The 19,814-nt window shown below is 39.5% G+C and overlaps 1 protein-coding gene across 2 annotated transcripts in view; it reads right to left on the bottom strand.

Moving 5' to 3' along the window:
- The window catches only part of ROS1 (ROS proto-oncogene 1, receptor tyrosine kinase), a 117,635-nt gene that overhangs the window by 11,841 nt on the left and 85,980 nt on the right, over positions 1 to 19,814 (bottom strand). For both annotated transcript variants that reach the window (XM_047102783.1, XM_047102784.1), the window contains exons 36-42: positions 17,083 to 17,218; positions 15,659 to 15,821; positions 13,807 to 13,871; positions 12,740 to 12,869; positions 5,945 to 6,042; positions 5,526 to 5,729; positions 4,433 to 4,567 (exon numbers count right to left, since the gene is read on the bottom strand). In XM_047102783.1, coding sequence (XP_046958739.1) covers positions 4,433 to 4,567; positions 5,526 to 5,729; positions 5,945 to 6,042; positions 12,740 to 12,869; positions 13,807 to 13,871; positions 15,659 to 15,821; positions 17,083 to 17,218 — 931 coding nt within the window. The remainder of the gene's footprint in view (positions 1 to 4,432; positions 4,568 to 5,525; positions 5,730 to 5,944; positions 6,043 to 12,739; positions 12,870 to 13,806; positions 13,872 to 15,658; positions 15,822 to 17,082; positions 17,219 to 19,814) is intronic.

Here is a 19,814-nt window from a genome sequence, read left to right as displayed (position 1 = left end):
CATCTGACAACTTCACATATATTACAAGGAATTTACATTCTGGATATAGAATGTGAAACTTGACTCTATTTCTTAAAAATGAGAATCACAGCCGAGAACCTACCTTTTACATATTTCTTTATAACCTCTCATTTAAAAATAGGGATGATACAAAGATTTGAATGAAGGATGATTAGACTCTGAAATAAAATAGTACAACTTATATGGAATCATGAAATTTAAACCAATATTTAAAGTAGAATCTTGAGAGGAGAAAGTCTAATTCACCACAGGAATCATATCCCTTCTGAAAATAAAGTTGTGATTCAAAGTTATTGCCAAAATGTAAGTAGAATCTTTCAAGACTTGCCATATTTTAATTATGGAGTTCTTTTACTTATTTATTTATAAGGTGTCTCGTTTCTACAAAGGACTCAAGATACTTAATGAAGATTATTTAGGAGAGAAAAGACAAAGCAAGAAATGGGGCGCCTTGGTGACTTAGTTAATTAAGCGTCTGACTCTTGGTTTCAGCTCAGATCATGATCTCACGGTTGCCAAGTTCAAGCCCCACACCAGATTCTCTCTCCCTCTCTCTCTCTGCCCCTTGCCTTCTCTCTCCCTCTCTCTCTCTCTCAAAATAAATAAATAAACTTTTTTAAAAAGTGAGACAGAACAAGGAAAGGGAGAAGGAGGGAGAGTGGAAGGAAGAAAGCCATCCCTTCGGTTGCCAGACCTAGCTAGTCTGTTTCTCATCCACTCACACTACCCTCCAAAACTTCAGCCTCTTGTTTAATCCATGTAAAGTATTTAAACAGACTTTCCTCTTGTCTTTCTTCTATGGATGCTTTCATTTACATTGAACCCAATCATTATTCTAAACTTTCTGATGGCAAAAATATATGACCTGATAGTATATCAAATCTTCCTCTCCCACCATCCAGGAATGAACGTGGAATTGCTCTAGATTAAGAAAAGAGGAGCTTTATAAAGCAACAGCTATTTAAAAGTAAAGCGCACAACCTGTGCTCTGAAACAGCATTAAGCTGGCAATGGAATGAAAAGGCTTTTATGAATTTAACAGCTTCTAAAAAATGGATTACTTAGGGTGCCAGGGTGGCTCAGTTGGTTGAGCATCCCACTCTTGAGTTCAGCTCAGGTCATGATCTCGAGGTTTATGGGTTTGAGCCTCACATCAGGCTCTGCACTGTCAGTGCAGAGCCTGCTTGGGATTCTCTCTCTCTCTCCCTCCTTCTCTCTCTGCCCCTCCCCTGCTTACACTCACTTACTCTCAAAATAAACAAATAAAAACTTTTTTAAAAACTGGATCTCTAATATCTTTCAGATAAATTAATAACAACAACTATACGTTTGGCATCCGGTCTTCCCTCACAAATATGCACTTGTCACTATTCAATATCATGTATTCGATACCTGTACTAAGTTTTAGTTACAAATCTTCGAGAATGTTACTTAAAATAAATTTACAGGTCATTCACTTTGTAAAAATTTCCCTACCCTGGTTTTTCTAGCTAGGTAAAATACTCACTCATACATGAAATATCTCACTTGGCTAAATGTTCAAGTTCAAATTCCTCCATTCACTATGCCAACCCTTTACTCTTCCTCGCCTCATGGTTTTTTAAAATAGCATGAGACTCATTAGCCATGTGCATTATTGGTCTCTATGAGTATTAAAGTCCTTGAATTCATAAAGCAATCAAAATTCAACAGATGAAAATTTCATATCATCTTTCAGTATTAAGGGGATGAATTTCCATAGGAATTGAAACAAAGCACATAAAATACAGATTTGTAAGTATTCTCTTACTCACTATGCCCAATCCCAGAGAGACCCAGCTAGCATCTAAATGTACATATCTTTTAAGAGGTAAAAATAAGATGGTGAACCTTCATGTTCTCCCATTGTTGCCTCCTACATATGAGAGACCCTCCAGTAATTCCAGTTGCCCCTCTGATACATCCATCACAGAACCCCAAAGAGCTCGCACTTGAAGTAGGTTGCCCTTTGATCCCGTTTCTTCTCAAGAGTGGTGTGGCTGTTGTGCAAACTGAAAGTTGAAGAGAGTACTGAGGACTGAGCTTTCCACCATACATCCCAGGCTACGGAAAGAAGGGCAGGAATGCTCTGAACTCCTGCATTCCATTAATAGCTGAGCACAACGTGGCCCTGTATGGACTCACCTGACCCAGAGTGCATCCAGGTGCTGAGCATTTAGGCAGTGAATGGAAGGTGCAGCATGGCTCAGTGAAGACTTTCAACCCTCTAAGCTGGGCCTGTGATCTCAGAGAACTGCTTCAAATAAAAATCAGTTCCCTCTGTACTCTAAGGAGAGTAGTTAATCTTTATCATGACAACTTAAGGCCACGGCCAGATTGAATGGCATGGCTGAGAGATCCATTTCCTAGCACAGCTTGTTTTCCTGGTTGGCAACAGATCCTTAACCCTTCCCAGGGCTCTGAGAGCATGTAACACTCGGGGGTGGGGGGGTGGGGGTGGCTGGGAGCATTGTTGACTTTTTAATCACAGATGTTCAAATGAACTTCAAAACCAACAATGGAAAATTTTGGCTTTAAGGAAACTATATTTTTATAAAGTTACAGCAATAATGTGTTCAACCAATGAATTAGTCAAGATAAAGTTATGTAGAATATTAAGTTATATGTTTATATGTTATATAAATATATGCTTTATAAACATATATCAATGTTGTATAGAGTATATGTTTCTGCCTATAAACAGGAGTGTTCTTCTAAGCAATTTTCTAGGATCTCTTCCTCCTCCTTCTAGTTGCGTTTTGGGATCCATTTGGGCAAAGTCCAACATACCTACGTTTTTCTGCTCCACAACCGCCATGTAATCATCCACCTCCATCCTCCCCATAATAAAGGTAGGTATGATTTGCGTCAATCAAAATGTAGAATTCTGTGATTGAATCCTAAACTGTCTATCCAATAAAACTGCATCATTGTGATGAGGTACCCTCTAGGGGGGAAAGAGGCCAGATAAAATTCTAACGGGATAATGCAAATTTTGTGCAATTGAAATTCTGGGGAAAATTTCTGAGCGTTTGACAGATATGTAAGAGCTGCACAGCAGTGGTCAGTTTGCTACCTAATAAAAATGTATTTCATGCTTAGGTATGCTGGGGATTTCCTCAAGCCCTAGGTCAAAGGCTTTCCATTTTTGTATAATTTCTTACTTCTAATTTTGGGAATTTTTTCTGTCTCCCCCAAAAGGATCACAAATCATTTTTAAGCACTGTCGCCAAACTTGGTCAGGTATGTGTACATCTGATCTCCCTGTAAATGTCCCAGTAAAAGCTAAATCAGAAAGAAGCAGTGACTCAAATCTTCTTATTCCGACTGGAAGATTTAAATAATACAAAACCATTCACCAGTAGAACATCCAACCAAGGTGCCCGGTTCTTAATCATCTTTTGGCTCCAGTCTGAATTATCCTCTAAAATAACACAGCATAGTCAAGGCAATACAACCACGGTGTGTATCCGCATACTGCTAATTCCTTTTGCACTTCTCTGTACCACACAGTTTAGCACTTTATTACGTGTTGGCTTGTTATCCAACTGTTCCATGTGTGTTTCTTCTCCTTCAAAATACATTCTGAGACGCTGAAGCCCTGGGGCCATTAGTTAGACACCCATGTATTCCAGACAATGCATGGCATGGTACTGTGCACATAACAGAAGAGTTTATACTTGTTCAGTACTTGTTCCTTTCCAAACATGTCTTGGAAAAAGTTTCAAAACTTGTTTATTTCTGCTGACGTTCTTCACAAGAAGGCAGATTACTACTCAGCAAAATAACTGAGCTTATTTTTCTTTTGTAATTAGATCAAAATCACCTACTCTCCTGAGAATCATGAATTATTAGACTTCAAGAGGAGCCAGGATCAGTTTGATAGAGTCACTAATACTTAGTCACTTTGAGCTAAGTTCATAAATAGATCGCAACCTGTATAACTTTTAGTAGTACTATATCCCAATATCAACTGCACCAACAAAGGCAATCCAACTTTTAAACAATATATTCCTCTTTAATGGAATCTCTTAATATGCAAATAAAAATATTAGCCAAATTAGATCTTCCAAAGTCAAATGAGTATGTGTGTGTATATACATACACACACAAGCCTTTTATTTATTTATTAGGATTCATCTCTCAAAAGTATAAATATATTCTATGCTTCTAAATTTGTTTCTGAAATGAAATATCATGGATATACATAAAAGAGACCATCATGTATTTAGTAAATTAAATGTTACAATCAACTTACATTTGATGTAGACAACACAAATATCCAAATTCCAGTTTTTATTTTAAAATACCATGCCAATGAGGCATAAGATTGCATAGGCACATGTGGTTTTGTTGTTGTTTTTAGGTGTTTATATTAGCATAATTAACTTACAAATCATCAGGACAATTTCTCGGTGGCTGCAGTCTCCCTCCTGTTTGCACATAGTTTAAAACATCAAGGTTGGAATGAGCTGGATAAGGCTGATGACCAAGAGTTAAAATCTCCCAAATCAGAATTCCAAAAGACCTAAGGATGTTAAAGAGTTTACTTTAATTCTACTTACTACAAGCATCATGTTTACAGTAGTTTCTCCAATGTAACTATTCCTGGGGCTATCCGGGTCTACTTTGTGATTGGCATTATTGGCCCCATAAAAGGCAAATGGGAGACTTAAAAGCAAGTTGACCTCAAGAAAAAGTAGAAAAAGCAACTGCCTACTAGCAATACTTCAAAGGTGATAGGTGATAGGAAGGCTTAGTGGGGACACACACGCGCGCACACACACACACACACACACACACACATTTTTTCCTTCTCCCCAGCTGAAACTGCACCACAGACCTCCACTAAAGGTTTGCATAGCATCAATATGCAGACTCACATGGGGATAAGCAAGAAAGCAGTTCACCCCTTTCTCCCTGACTTTGAATGCTGGTAAACGTGGAGGGGAAAGGCATGAATGTGAACTGGCCACACTGGGGACCAATTTTATCTCATCACCAATTTTGTCTATGGCCAGTTCAGCTTGAAAGTCATTAAACAAACCTTTACATTTTGAGTAGCTCTAATCAAGATTTGGGATCAAAAAGCAAAAATGAGGGATCCTATTCTAATACTAAAGACATGTCCAAACCTCCTCAATGTCATAATGTTTTTGAGATGCATGATTTAAAATCTACCTATAAATTAACGATCATAAATGCCAAAAGAGTAGGCATTTGGACATATACTTGGACATCAATTCATATGTACCAATTCCTATTAGTCATAGCCTCTATGCTTTTGGACTGTGATAAAATACTTGAAGTAAATGTATATATTTCACATATACGTGTAAGACAACGGATCAAAACTAATTAGGGTGAGAAGGGAAAATGTTGAGATCCAGGAATAGTCTCACCAGGTTAGATGACCTTTTAAATTCCCTTCTGGCCCTGACACTGGGTGGTTCTGCCCAAATTTCTCCGTGTCCTGTTAAACTCACCATACGTCAGACTGAGTAGTGAAGATTCCATCCATCAAACTTTCTGGAGCCATCCACCGAACGGGGAGTAGGCCTTCCCCTCTCTTTCTATAATAATCATTTTTATAGATGTCCCTTGCAAGTCCAAAGTCCCCAATCTTCACTACCCGTGATGGACTGGTATAGTCTTTCACAGAGACAAGGCAATTCCGAGCTGCCAGATCCCTATGGCAGAAGCTATATTTAATAATGCTAAGAATAAAGTTCCAGAGATCAGACAAGTAACCCAAGTCGGTCTTTAGAGAAGGGAGACTTTTTAGGGAAACGTTTGCTATTTTGAAGTAATGAAAATGTTTAATTATCCTACATGTTTTACCCAAACTGCAGGTAATTGTTGTGCCGATGTCCGTAGGAACCTTGTATCTAGAATATCACTGTACCTGTGAATGAAGTGCATCTGTTCCAAGTAGACACAACCTTTTGAAATATCCACACACAGATCTACAAGGTCAACCAAGGTGAGTAAAGGACCATGAAACTGTAAGAAATGAAAGAAAAGTTACAGGTACTTTTACAGTTTGTACAAAACATATACATATCACACATATGTGATGTCTCAAAGGTATTTTTAGTTATGGTTACAAGAATTCAAATAAGGAGTCAAAGAACTAGGTTTACATACTTTCTACTGAAATAAACATAAATAAGACTATTTTTACTAAGCAGAGGCAATATCGGATCTTTATTGGAAAGATCTCAGGGTGTCAGGTCATACAGACCAAGATTTGAAACCTAGTTCTGGTACTTACTAGTTGTGTGAACTTGTTTACATTGTTAAATTCATTAAGTAACTTTCTCATTTGTAAAATGGGAATAACACTGACCATATAGGATTTGAGATAAGATATGTAATCTGGCTGGTATATAGCAACTTAATAAATAGTAGCTTCTGTCCTAAGTAGTAATAATGCTAATTTTTTTTTTTAATTTTTTTTTTCAACGTTTATTTATTTTTGGGACAGAGAGAGACAGAGCATGAACGGGGGAGGGGCAGAGAGAGAAGGAGACACAGAATCGGAAACAGGCTCCAGGCTCTGAGCCATCAGCCCAGAGCCTGACACGGGGCTCGAACTCACAGACCGCGAGATCGTGACCTGGCTGAAGTCGGACGCCTAACCGACTGCGCCACCCAGGCGCCCCTTAATAATGCTAATTTAATCAGTACTAGCTAGTTTAGTCATTGGCCCAATGTCACACTGTAATGTCAGTCATGACAATGGGCTTGTTTCTCAGGTGAACCCCCATCTGTTAGCAATTGTTAACAATACTCTAGTTCAAGGTCACAGATCACTCCTCTCCTCCATGAGAGCCAGCATGAATATATAGTTGAGCCTATACTGCTTGCAATGATTTCAACACGAAAAAAAGCCAGTTGAAGTTTTTATTGGCACCACATGGAAAAAATTCAATATTCCTTCCTCAAGGCTACATTCATATATTGTCTTTCCCTTGCCATTTCCCTAAAATAACCCTAGTTCAGGCCTTTATCGTTTCTATCTGACACATCCCAAACTTGTGTCCAGCCTCTTGTGCTTTAATCAGCCCTCTTCGTTGTGACCTACTGCCTGTGGAGTCTATTACAGGTTCCAAAGCACAGCTTCCATGGCAGCCCTGGGCTGCACCAGTCTCTTTTTGCCTCCACTTATGACCCTAGTGTCTCTTCTCACAATCTGTGCTTCAGTCATGCCGGGACACTGGCAGTCCTTTATCCCTGCTCTGCATTTCTCAACCTCTCTTCTTTTTTTTTTTTTTTCAATATATGAAATTTATTGTCAAATTGGTTTCCATACAACACCCAGTGCTCATCCCAACAGGTGCCCTCCTCAATACCCATCACCCACCCACCCCTCCCTCCCACCCCCCATCAACCCTCAGTTTGTTCTCAGTTTTTAAGAGTCTCTTATGCTTTGGCTCTCTCCCACTCTAACCTCTTTTTTTTTCCTATCCCTCCCCCATGGTCAACCTCTCTTCTTTAATTCTGCTATCATTCTAGAATGCCCTTATTCTTGATTTCCATCCACATCCTTCATTGAGCACCTCAAATGATTCCCACCTTCCCTCAATTTCTCTTAGATGAGTGCTTTTACGTGCTGCTCCCCCTTGCCTCCCCCAACAAGCCCATGTCTTGTCCCAAAACTAAGAAGACTCCTCGTGTTCTCGGACTCAACATTGCCATGGTCCTGCTCAACCATACCTCAATCCGACACCGAGTCTTGATCTTACTCCCAAGAATCAGTCCCCCCACAACACTGTTTGGGTCCAGCAGACACCAGACACTGGTCTCTTGGCCTATGTCTGAGTCCCTGCTGGGGGTCCCGACTGGCTCATTGGTTCCTCTGTGAGTGGAAGCCTGCTTTGCTATTGGCAAAACCCACTCTACTGAAGATGTTCCTCACTTTGAACCTTGCTTCTGAACTTCAGTGTGGTGGCTAACACCACGTTCCCTGCCAACGGGTTTTTAGAATGCTGCTTGCCTGCCTCAATCTCTATCACTTGCTCCTGATAGCCCCTGTGACAACCTGTTGGGATACCCCCATGTTGGGTCTCCTTGATTCCAGATGCTGCTGCTCTGGGCTCACCTGTCATCTTTCTCTTGCCAGCCTCCCCCTAGGCACATTCAACCTCCACCTGGGTCTGATCCTAGTCATGGCTTTTCATAACTCACATGGGAAGGTATAGTTTCAGAGACTGTTCTATCCCCTACTTTAGTTGTGTCTCAAACAGAAGACCTCCTCCATGAAGCCTTCCCAGGATTCCTCAGTTGGAAATCATCTCTCTCCTCTGTGTTCACAGTATATTCTCTATTGCATTCCAGTACGCCCTCCCACTTTCTATCTTAAATGAGTTCTTTATATTGACTTACCTCCCTACCATGTGGCAAGGTCCTTGAAAGAAAGAGTCACAGCCCTCACTATTGTATAATAAAAATGCAGCAAATGGATAACTTGATGGTATCTGACTACATATTTATACTGTTTTGATGGGTTGGTTTTTGGTTTTGTCTTTTACTTTCTTCCATGTGAATATAATCTTAGGATATCAAAGCTAAAAAACGCCTGAGGACGTTGTCAGTTCAATACCCCATTCTAAAGACACAGAAACTGAGGTCCTGAAAATAAAAGACTAAACTAAGGTTTATGGGCCTACTTGCAGTCAATCTTTCTGTATTAGACCCAGCACTGTAGTCTTGGAGCAGGGCTAGGCAGAAGGATGCTTGCGGCCCTTCTGGAATGTTGCCTCTGAGCACTTCCTGTGGAGAGAAGGCTGCTTCCAAATGAGCTGAGCATGATGGGAACATAGAGCCCGCAGCGTTCTGGCACTCTGCACCTAACAGCATCCTGTTGTCTGGCTGGGGTGAGGGCAGTGAGGCATGGAAGCTGTCCTGGCCTGGAAAGGCAGTGGAAGAACTCTTGAGGACCAATCAGCATAACCATCAGGCCCCTGACTAAATAGGAATAATTTGGAAAGAGCAGGTCCATATTTTTATTTAGTCTTTATCCCCTCTTCTCTACCCAAAACAAACAACATCTACAGATAAACTTCTTGTTAAAGATGGAGGACTCAGGATGTGCATTTTTAGTTCTACTCCCTCCCCAAACCTTACTACAATGGCAATATAGGGGAAATGTGTATAACCACACAAGGATAAATGTATCAGGAAACTAGATTTAGTGCACGAAACATTTTGGGAAAGGGAAGCAGATGGAAGGGTGGTCATTCAGCAGAGCCAAGAGAGAGCCTGGCTGCCTGCAGGGGGGAAGACAAGAATTAAGCTGTGTTTCACTATAAAACCCCCTAAGGCTCTGCAACTGGAGATAGCAGGTATCTCTGGATGTAGGGGTGTGGGGCAAGGCTGGAATCAAGAGGAATGTTTAGAAGTATATTTTAGGAGCTAACTAGATCCTAGACCCTCCCATGACAGCAGGAGGCTTTCCTCTTCAAAACACACACACATACACACACACACACACACACACACACACACACACACACACTGAACCAGAACAACTCCACGTCCAAAGATACCAGTCGCACTAAGGCTCTGTGCTGAAAATGGAGAGGAAAATTAAACAAGAGTCCAGATACTCAGCCTTGAGACCTCCACCCCCTTCCCATCTCACCTCCCTGAACTGAGGCTTAGGCATTTATCACTCAGGCAGGAGACTAGCAGATTCCCCTCTGGTGAACCTGGCGTGTGCCAGGAAAGACACACAAATACTGTCATTTGAGGATTAGGGAGACCCCCAACGAGAAAGCAGGGTCCCACATAACAACCAAAAGGCAGCTGCCACAGACACAGCTTCCAGTCGGCTTCTTAGGCCTCACTGTCAAAGAGGAAGACCAGCCACAAATCACCAAACATTTGAGAAAAGCTTCTCACGTTACAAACAGATTCCAGAACAAAGAGGATAAAGGAAATCAGGACAATGCAGGAAGCAAATTAATACTTAAAAAAAACCATAATTAGTATCTTAGGAAAGATTAGAGAAGATTTTTCACCTATGAAAAAAAAACAATACTATTTTAAGAAGAATGAGTCTGTGGAAAATTAAAATTTTTAATTTTATTTAAAAATGTATGGAAATCTACCAGAATTGAGAGCAAAGATACAAAGATGTAGAAAACAGGAGAAAACAACTATAGAACAAAGGATAAAACAGAGGGTTTTTCTAGAACCAATGGTGTTTCTAGAACAAGGAAGCAGAGGGGACAAAGAATTTTATTTATTATCCCAAAAAATAACATAGGGGCGCCTGGGTGGCTCAGTCAGCTAAGCATTTGACTCCTAATTTTGGCTCAGGTGATGATCTCACGGTTCGCGGGTTCAAGCTCCACATAGGTCTCTGCGGTGACAGCACAGAGCCTGCTTGGGATGCTCTCTCTCCCTCTCTCTCTCTGCCCCTATTACACATGCTCTCTCTCTGTCTCAAAATACATAAATAAACTTTAAATAATAACAATAATAATAATAATAGTAATAGTAATATCCCAGAACTGAAGGAGGTGATTTTTCCAGGGTGAGTGTCCAGATTGGTTAAAAAAAAAAAAAAGTACCACACATAAGAAGTTCCTAAACTTTTCCAGAGAGGAGGGGCAAAAAGCAGGTCACTGATCATCAGTCCAGGACTCAGAATGGCATAAGACTTCTTTTTTTTTTAATGTTTATTTATTTTTGAGAGAGACAGAGACAGAACACAAGCAAGGAGTGCTTCTCAAAAAGAGGAGGGGAAAGGAGATTTTTCCTTCAGATGCTTGTTTTCTCATGCTTTCTCTCTTCTAAAAGAGAACAAAGAAGTCATGGAATAGAGGAAGGTAAGCTCCAGCAAGGAAATCACCAAGGTAAATGTGAAGCAAAGCCCTGGGATCACGGCTAGTCAGCTAACCCAGAGGACAAGCACCACACTGCCTCTAGGAGGAAAGTGTGCAAGAAAAACACCATTAGGTGCTGGATCATGTGATATATTTAACATATACATTGATAAAAGTGTTACAATTCTGTCCAAGAGTTTAGTTAGGTATACAGAAAACTAAGCAAAGGGGGGAAAACAAGAGGCATTTATTATTTTAGCCCAAGGGGGGAATAAACCCCACAATCACAGTATTTGAATAACTTAGCTGCAAGTAATTGTCATAGTAATGTAAATCTGCAATACTGATTTATCTGAAAAGTGTGACACAGTTTTTGATGGGTGGAGCTGGTGGGGTTGGGACTGATAATGAGTAAGTCTAAGGGAGTGAAAGCCTCACCTCTCATAGTAGGTAGTCAGTAGATTTCCCCCAAGACTGAAAATTCAATGTGCAGCAGTATAAACAGAGTTTGTAGGAACATGAGGTAAACACCAGAAGAAATTGGACAGATCTGGGATGAGATAGTCTTTCTTTCTTTTTTTTTTCAATGTTTATTTATTTATTTTGAGAGAGAGAGAGAGTGAGCAGGGGAGGGGCAGAGAGAGAGAGGGAGAGAGAATCTCAAGCAGGCTCTGCACTGTCAGCTCAGAGCCTGATGCGGGGCTCAAACCCATGAACCGTGAGATCACGACCTGAGCCGAAATCAAGAGTAGGATGCTTAACCGACTGAGCCAACCAGGTGCCCCCAAAATAGTCTTTCGCTATAAACCTTGTTATATATTTCAAAGTTTTAGCCATATAATGTGTACTTTGACAGAAATAAAAACAAAGAATAAAAAAATAAAAATAAAAATAAATAAATTTTTTTTTGAAATCTACGTTTAAATATTAGTTACTTGTTTTGTCTCATGTGTTTCTCATTGGAGATAAAAAGTAGGTTCCCACAGGTGCTGTCACCCCTGGCCCTCCTTCCACGGTGTTTGCAGTGCCCTCGCTGTTCCAGGCACTGCTGTAGGTAAGCACAGGGGAAGGGGGGGGGGGTGGGCAGAACTACTGACCGGGCTTGTTAGTGTGACCGTGGAAGAGAAAGCAAGGAACTGGATGGATGGCATGAAGGAGGAGATAGGAAATCAAGAATTCAGTTCTGGCCAACATAAGTTTGAGATGCCCATTAAAATCCAAACAGGGGCAGCTGGGTGGCTCAGTCTGTTAAGCGTCCAACTTCAGCTCAGGTCATGATCTCGCAGTTCATGAGTTCCAGCCCTGAGTAGGACTCTGTGCTGACAGCTCAGAGCCTGGAGCCTGCTTCAGATTCTCTGTCTCCCTCTCTCTCTGCCCTTCCCCTGCTCATTCCCTTTATCCCTCTCTCTCTCTCTCTCTCTCTCACAAATAAATAAAGCCATTAAAAATTAAAACAAAATCCAGATATGCCAACTGGGTAGGGACATATAGTTCTCAATAAAGACATAAGGGGTTGCAAATATCAATTTGGGACAGACAGGCATATAGATAAAGTGCGGAGAAAGATGTGCCTTTCCAACTCCACACAATCTCTGTTCTCCAGAAAACATGATTCGGGCAGTGAGGTACCTATTTTCCCATTGAATACTAAAAACGGGCTCAAATAATCAGAAAATGCCAGAAGTTAGCCCAGGATTCTAATTGTCTTAATCCAAATGAAGGAAATACAAGAATTCTCTCTACAGAAGTCTTCAGAGGTTCTACCATCAGTCCAGATTGAATCAGCCTATTGAATTTAAATACATTTAGCAGGAAATTATAGAGCATTTGCATTACAAAACCAATACCGGGACCCCATTTCCTACCTTTGTCATCCGGGCTTTACGCAAATAGGTAAGAAGGTCTCCTCCTTCCATCAGTTCCAGGATAATGTACTGGGGTTCATTCAGCAGACAAACTCCAAGCTGCTTCAGAATGTTGGGATGGTTAAATTTGCTAAAAGGTGGAAAGAGACAGGATGTTGTGACAGTAACAGACACCCTGGCTGAGAGCCTTTGGGAAATAGAGCAATTCTTTATCGTTTCCTCCAAAATTCCTGTTGTTGTTGTTGTTGTTGTTCTCTAATAAATGGAAGTCTCCTTTTCCCAGTACTGTCCTGTGTGCCTGCCTTAGAGAGATGATACGGCAACCCCTAGTGGCCAATGCATACCGATAGAATAGGGTGATCTTTAGAAAAAACGTTTATATGAACTATTTCATGTTTTGGAAAAGAAAGTAATTTTAACTAGTATCCTTCTTCAAAAGATATTTGGAAGTATTACCTTTTGGGTCATCACAGGTATGGAATGTTATTCTCTTCCTTTTGGAGAAGCAAGTCAGACATGCAGGTTTGGCTTCAACCAACTTTCTCAATGCGTTAAAGCCAGTAAGCCCTGACCTGCTGATTAGAACCCACAGCATGGATCCCATAGACCATGGCCTCAGGCCATCCCTTTAAGATGCCTCTGAGCAGTTTTCATGACCAGCAACTGACTCTACCCTTGAAGACAAGCTTACCAAGACAGAGGATATTTTCCCTGACATCGTTGTACTTAGAGCTCTCCCTTCCTCCGTCTACTTGACCCATTATCACACGGTTCAAAGAACATAAGCATGCTTAAAGCTAAACAGCTTCAGAAGTCACTTGAACAACACACTTCTTATCGAAGGTAAAAGAAGAGAAGACCTTTTGCCAGAGGACTGCCTTTTGAAAGACTGGCTTCTGTATAATACTCGTCACTACAGACTATTTATTTATGTTTAAACTTGAGCCATGTTTATTTTGGGCATGATCTGTTACGTCAGGTCATTTTGAATGTTAAAAATTTACCAATCGGATATAAAAGCTTGCCACTCATACCAAGGAAAAATTAATCCAGAGCTGCCCCAATACCTCATCAGATGTGCCTCTTTCAGGAATTCAATCTTCTCCTGGTCTGTGGAGCCCTTCTTCAAAGTCTATGCAACATAAAAAGAAGCCAGGAATCAGTATAGCAGACATTTCTGTGCTCAGTGGGTTAATGGAGACCATCTTTGTTTTGTTTTGTAATATTCACCCTGACAGCTGGAAACAGATCATGGGTAATACGTGCGCATGTGCTCTGTAAACTTAAAGTTAGCCGGTGTTATACCCAGTGTTCACGTGAGAAAACCTGACAGATAAAAGATTGAGTATCACTTAAACAAATTCTCTCCAAAATGTAGACATTTTTACAAATTTGGTATGTAGGTCAGTTTCTTGCTTTTCAAAGTTTTCTACTCAATATCTGTTTCCCCCTGCATCCTTGTTAACAATACCCAATTTGTTTCTTAGAGGCATGATGCCCAGACCCAAACAATTGGTCTAAGCTAATCATGAAAATTGTGTCTTGTGATTCTCCGGCCTTCCTTGCAAATAGGGGCGGTCATCTGACTCAATTCCGGTCAATGAGGTATAAGGGGAAAACTGCTAAAAGGGGAAAGAAGCTTGTGGAAAACTTTCACTTTTTGAACATATACGTCTAACGTTATCCTTACCCTTTCCCTTAACCTGAATGAAGATGTGATGCCTGATCTTTGGCAACCATCTTGGGACCATGAGGCAACACACATGTACAAAGTCAAGAGAATTTCAGATTTACTGGTTCTGACCTAACACAGTACTGCACAAAGCCAGCAGTCCTCTCATTAGGTGAGAAAAATAAACACTTGTCTACACCAGTTGAGGCTACAGTAATTTAAGTCCTTTTAGATGATATCATTTGGAAGTGGAGAAGATTTTGCTAACTTTTCTAGTTGTATAGCCCACCCTCAAAGCAACAAATTCCTAAAAAGCAGTGATTAGGATATTGCTCAGTTCCATAAAGGATTCATCATCCCTCAATCAAAAGGTTTTACACAAATATGAGAATATACCCAGTGCTTCCTTAAAACTACATTAAATACACCATGATGAATAACCGTATACTACAGTGGTCAGCAAACTATAGCTTACAGAACGATTCCAGCCTGTCACCTATTTTTGTACAGCTTGAGATCTGAAAATAATTGTTAACTTTTAATTTTGTATTTTCCCAGCTTTACTCAGGTATATTTGACATGTTACTTTTTCAAATGTGCTTTCAAAAAGTAAAAAAAAAATGTGACATGTTACTTTTTCAAATGTGCTTTCAAAAAGTAAAAAAAAATGTGACATGTTACTTTTTCAAATGTGCTTTCAAAAAAAATGTGACATGTTACTTTTTCAAATGTGCTTTCAAAAAGTAAAAAAAAAAAAAAGAATATTTCTTAACACATGAAAATTATATGAAATTCAAATTTCAATTCTCATGAACAAAATTTTACCGGAACACAATCACACTCATTAGTTTACGTATTGACTGGAGCTGCTTTTGCACTGCGATGGCGGAGTTGCATAGTTAAAACTGACACCAAATGGTTAATAAGCCATCGTTGTTTACTATCTGCCATAGAACCTAAGACACTGAGAAGGTGCTTTTACAACCCCCATTCTCTTATAAGTATATTTGCAGGGGAAAACTGCCTGCTGAGTCTTAGCAAATTAGTAACTTTAGAGGTAAGTGAATTACAGGGCTTACGTAAGAAATGGAAGAAAAATTATAATTTCTGGAGTCAGGCGTGGACTTCCACCTTCTACCAGTTCTCTTTCCAATTAAGAGCACTCATGTTTTATTATAGTTTCGTCCATGTAAATTCATGTAGATATGTTGAGCCAGCATGTCAAGGAATTAAAAGATCCACGTTACCTTCACTGCTACTTTGGTTTCTCCACTTCCAGCCCCTAAGATGTCTACTGCTGTCCCTTCATACACTTCTCCAAAGGCCCCGCTTCCCAACAGGAGACGCAGAGTCAGTTTTTCCCGAGGGAAGGCAGGAAGACTTTCAATCTCCTCTTGGGTTGGAAGAGTACTGGAAAACAATATTTTTGGTTTCCCAAAATACATCTGGTTTACAAGTTGGTGTTGGTGTCAGTGTTTGAGAAATAAAGAGTATGAGAAAGAGAAAGAGAAATCTCATGACTTTGCAACATTGTTCTATGTAATATAGCGATGTGGAATTTTGTGTTTCTATTCCTTCCCTATTCCACCAACCAGAATATTCCTTCCCTATTCCAAAACACAGACAGAGCATGTCACTTCACTTCTAGGCACCGTTATCTTGATAGAAACATGCATATGCGTGCATTGCCTCAAGAGTTTTAACTGTAGTTTGTTTTGTTAAAGTTATGAGTTATTAATTTCTTTGGGTTATCAATTCATGTAAAAAGCTATTGCAAATTAGTAATAAATATATCTGGGTTTATGAGCCTAAAAACTTTCATGTTAACTATTTCACACACCTGATCTCTTATGTAGAACAACATTTAGCATGACCACAAAAATCAACTCTTTCTCCATAAGGTTAACTTTTAGAAGCCAACTCTCACCTGGAATATTATGAGGGGGAAAAATTGTCTGAATTTAAAATGCTTTGAGTGTTTGAAACAGAATCTTGAATATAGATTTGCGGAGTATTTTCTCAAGGAAAAGTCACCTCTGAATCACTAATTTAGATCGCCTCTGTGTCTACTTTTCAACTTCCATCTTTATGTCTTGGAATTATAAATTTCAAGGCCTATGACTATATAATTCTTTTAGCATAGGCCATAATATAGTGTCTTGTATAAACCGCAATATAGTGTCTTGGATAAAAAGACATTTAAATATTTTCTTTAATGACAGCAACATAAGTTCAAATTCAACGATCTTAAAGAGCTTTTGTAGGCAATCACCACACAACGTCTGAAAACAGATGAAGATTGACTTAACGGCACAGGCATGGGACCCTTGGAGTTCCTCTCTTCTAGTTGCCTCCAGTTGAACCAAGCGTGTTACCATCTGTTCTCTTCAATACAGTATTTATTTCCTTGTTTCATTTATTTTTTAACTATGTGATAAAACACTGGAAAACAATGGCATTTTGATGATCTTCCTTACACTAGCATAACCACATAATTTGCCATCCATCTCAGGTCACATTTGAAAATGGAAGGAGTTGTTATTAATAATTATGCCAGAGTAATGAGCATTACTCTGGACAGGACCAGGACAACCCTGGGATCCATGAGCACTCTCTTTATAGTTGCCCACTGTTCTCTAGGTGCCCCATAATGATGGCCCCGGTTACATACTGTATCGCATAGCAGGCATTAGCCAGTCCTACTCCAGCGGCCAGCCCTCGAAGTTCAGCCAACTCTTTGTCTTCGTGTATGAGACCCGTCAGCCCTTCCGTGGGAGTTTTTTGCTTCTTTAATTTTCTACGCCAGACTATAAAATAAAAAAGGACATAATTTACAAAATGAAACATTGCTTTATTTCTGAAGAAATGTTAACAATACATTTGAAACATTTAGATGTAAGAACACCATTGATAGGATAACAGAATTTGATTGAAAAATTTGTCCAGAGCAGAAAATCAAATTAAATCTAGGTAGAAAGACATATAAAAACACATAAATTATACCACGTCCCTTCTTACTTTGTGTCGCAAACCAAAGCTTAATGCATTTCTTATTGCTGTTATAAACAAGTTGAAGTCTCTTAATATCAGAACTTATTTCTCAAAATCACCCCTAAACTAGAGTCAAAATAAGGCAAAACTAATTTGCATTATAATTATTAGTGAAACAAATTTATATCTGAGTCCAGATATGTCCAGGTTATACTCTTAGAGTAGATCTGAGGAACACTTTCAATATAATGGCATGCTTTTTTTTTCAGAGTACAAGAGTTTATACCATTGTTGTTCATATACACATACTCCAATATACAGGAAAAACTATTGCAATAAAACTCATCAAATATAAATTATCTTCCCTAAGCTGTGAAATCATGGATGATTTATATTGTCTTCTTCATACAATGAGCACATATTATTTTCATAATCATAAAGATATTTTAATCTTTTGGAAGATTAAAATACAATTATAAGGTCAACCATCTATACTAGAACATTGGCTCAAAAGTTGAAAACAGCAAAGATGTTTTGTAAGATGATCGTTAAAGTCTGAATTTCATTCCAGAGTAGCTTCTGTTTCCAACAGGTTAGCGTTTCGTTCGAGCGAAATTCCATCTGAGGGACCACATGGGGGAAAGATCTTAAGTACCTTTGCCAATGCAATTTTTCAAACCTGAAAAGCTCTCACTCCCCCCTTTCATTTTTAAAGGCACAGCTCAGGCCCCCATCCTCATCCTCAGCGATGCCTTCTAAGACCTCTGCAACTCTGCTGATCTCTCATTTACGAATTTACAAGACCACTTGTAGCTCTCAGCACTTCTATGTCAGTGTCCAGTGCATTTCCTGTACTATTGCCTTTTATATCTCACTCTTTATAGTTTCACACAGGTTATGTCTCATTAAACGGCAAGCTGCCATGATAAGCAATTGCATTTTACAACTTATTTCCCTCTGCTCCCAACATGAGGCTAATGTTGCATGTTAGATATGACCACTCACCAAAGCAAAGGCTGTCGATGTTTATTTTTAAATACTTGCTTCAATTTTATATTTGTAAGTACGATTGCTGAGAGCCCTCCGCCCAACACAGATTTTTAAACAATTGCCACTTCTCATTATTTTAATAACTCAATCTTTTCTCATGCACTCACACACTCAGACTAGTCAAACCACATGCACTGCTGCTAAAAGCAAAGAACCAAATTAGCTTAACTGTACTACAAAATTCGTAAGTTCCAAATAGAATAGAGACCTTTAAATCCTGAGAAAGTCAGATATCCATGGGATGTCTCGAAAGCACAATATAGGTTGTCTGGAATTATCTCATGCTCACCCACTAGAGTTATGGGTTTAAACAGTGGTGATGTACAGTAGGCAAGCAAAGGTCAGATGGAAGACTCTTCCTGTAATACTCCTTCCCCGTAGGAAAGCAGACAAGCAGTCAAGCCTATATGCCAACTGCCAAATATACTACAGCCGTACGTGTAATTCTGGAGGGGCCGGCTTAGTGGCACTAGCATCAGCTGTGCAATACTTAGACTCCCTGGAACCACAGGTTAAGATCCTGGCAGGGTCAGCTGAAATTTTTAGCTTTCCAAGTGAGCTAAAGGAGTTCGTATATTATCTGGGTGGAATCTGTGAAAAGAAATCTCAATTCAAGTGTCAGTGTGCTCTCTGATAGCTTACCACTCCAATCAGTTTGGGGAAAGAATAAAGATTCAGACCAGTTAGTAAAATCCTGGCTTTCTTTATCCTGAGTTTTACATTGGTAACTTTTCCTTAAACTTTCCCTTCTTTCCCTTATGCAGGAAAAAAAAAAAAAAAAAAACAAGCCAAAGTTTCCTAAATATGTACTTGAGTATTCTTTTCTGGTAAGTATTGTGTCTTTCTTACAATGCTTCAGCATGTCAGGGACTCATAATATTAGTAAGTGATAATAGGATGATATCTTGTAATCCAAACCAGGATATTTGGGGCACTGAAAGAAAGTCCTATTAATGTTTATGCTGAAACAAAAGGAATGATCCACGATATATGATCACCAAGATAACCCTATAGGCCCAATATTTGACCCCAATATTTCTGGAGTTGTCACTATATTTTCTCATCATTAAACCAAATCTTAAAAAAAAATTTAGGACTAGCACATTAGTATAAAAATGAGTAGAGAGAAACAGCTACCTTTCTATCCACCTAACAAATTCTTCTGCTTTCCTGGTCATTTATAAATGAGCAGGGATTTGAAATAAGCAAGTTAGACATCTGAAAGCCAGTGTGGACCCTACAAGTCAGAGATGGGTTGTCTGCAAAGGAAGAGCTATTCCTTCCAAACCAGTCTGTCTGCCCAGAGACCCAAACTATCCCAGCAAGGACTGTCACTGGTCTCCTATTAATCCTACACTTTTT

This window comes from Lynx rufus, unplaced genomic scaffold (genome assembly GCF_022079265.1).
Source record: "Lynx rufus isolate CCGP_SWC_20201006 ecotype Redwood Valley unplaced genomic scaffold, mLynRuf1.p SCAF_6, whole genome shotgun sequence".
Lineage (NCBI taxonomy): Eukaryota > Metazoa > Chordata > Mammalia > Carnivora > Felidae > Lynx > Lynx rufus.
This window is presented reverse-complemented; position numbering and strand designations above follow the sequence as displayed.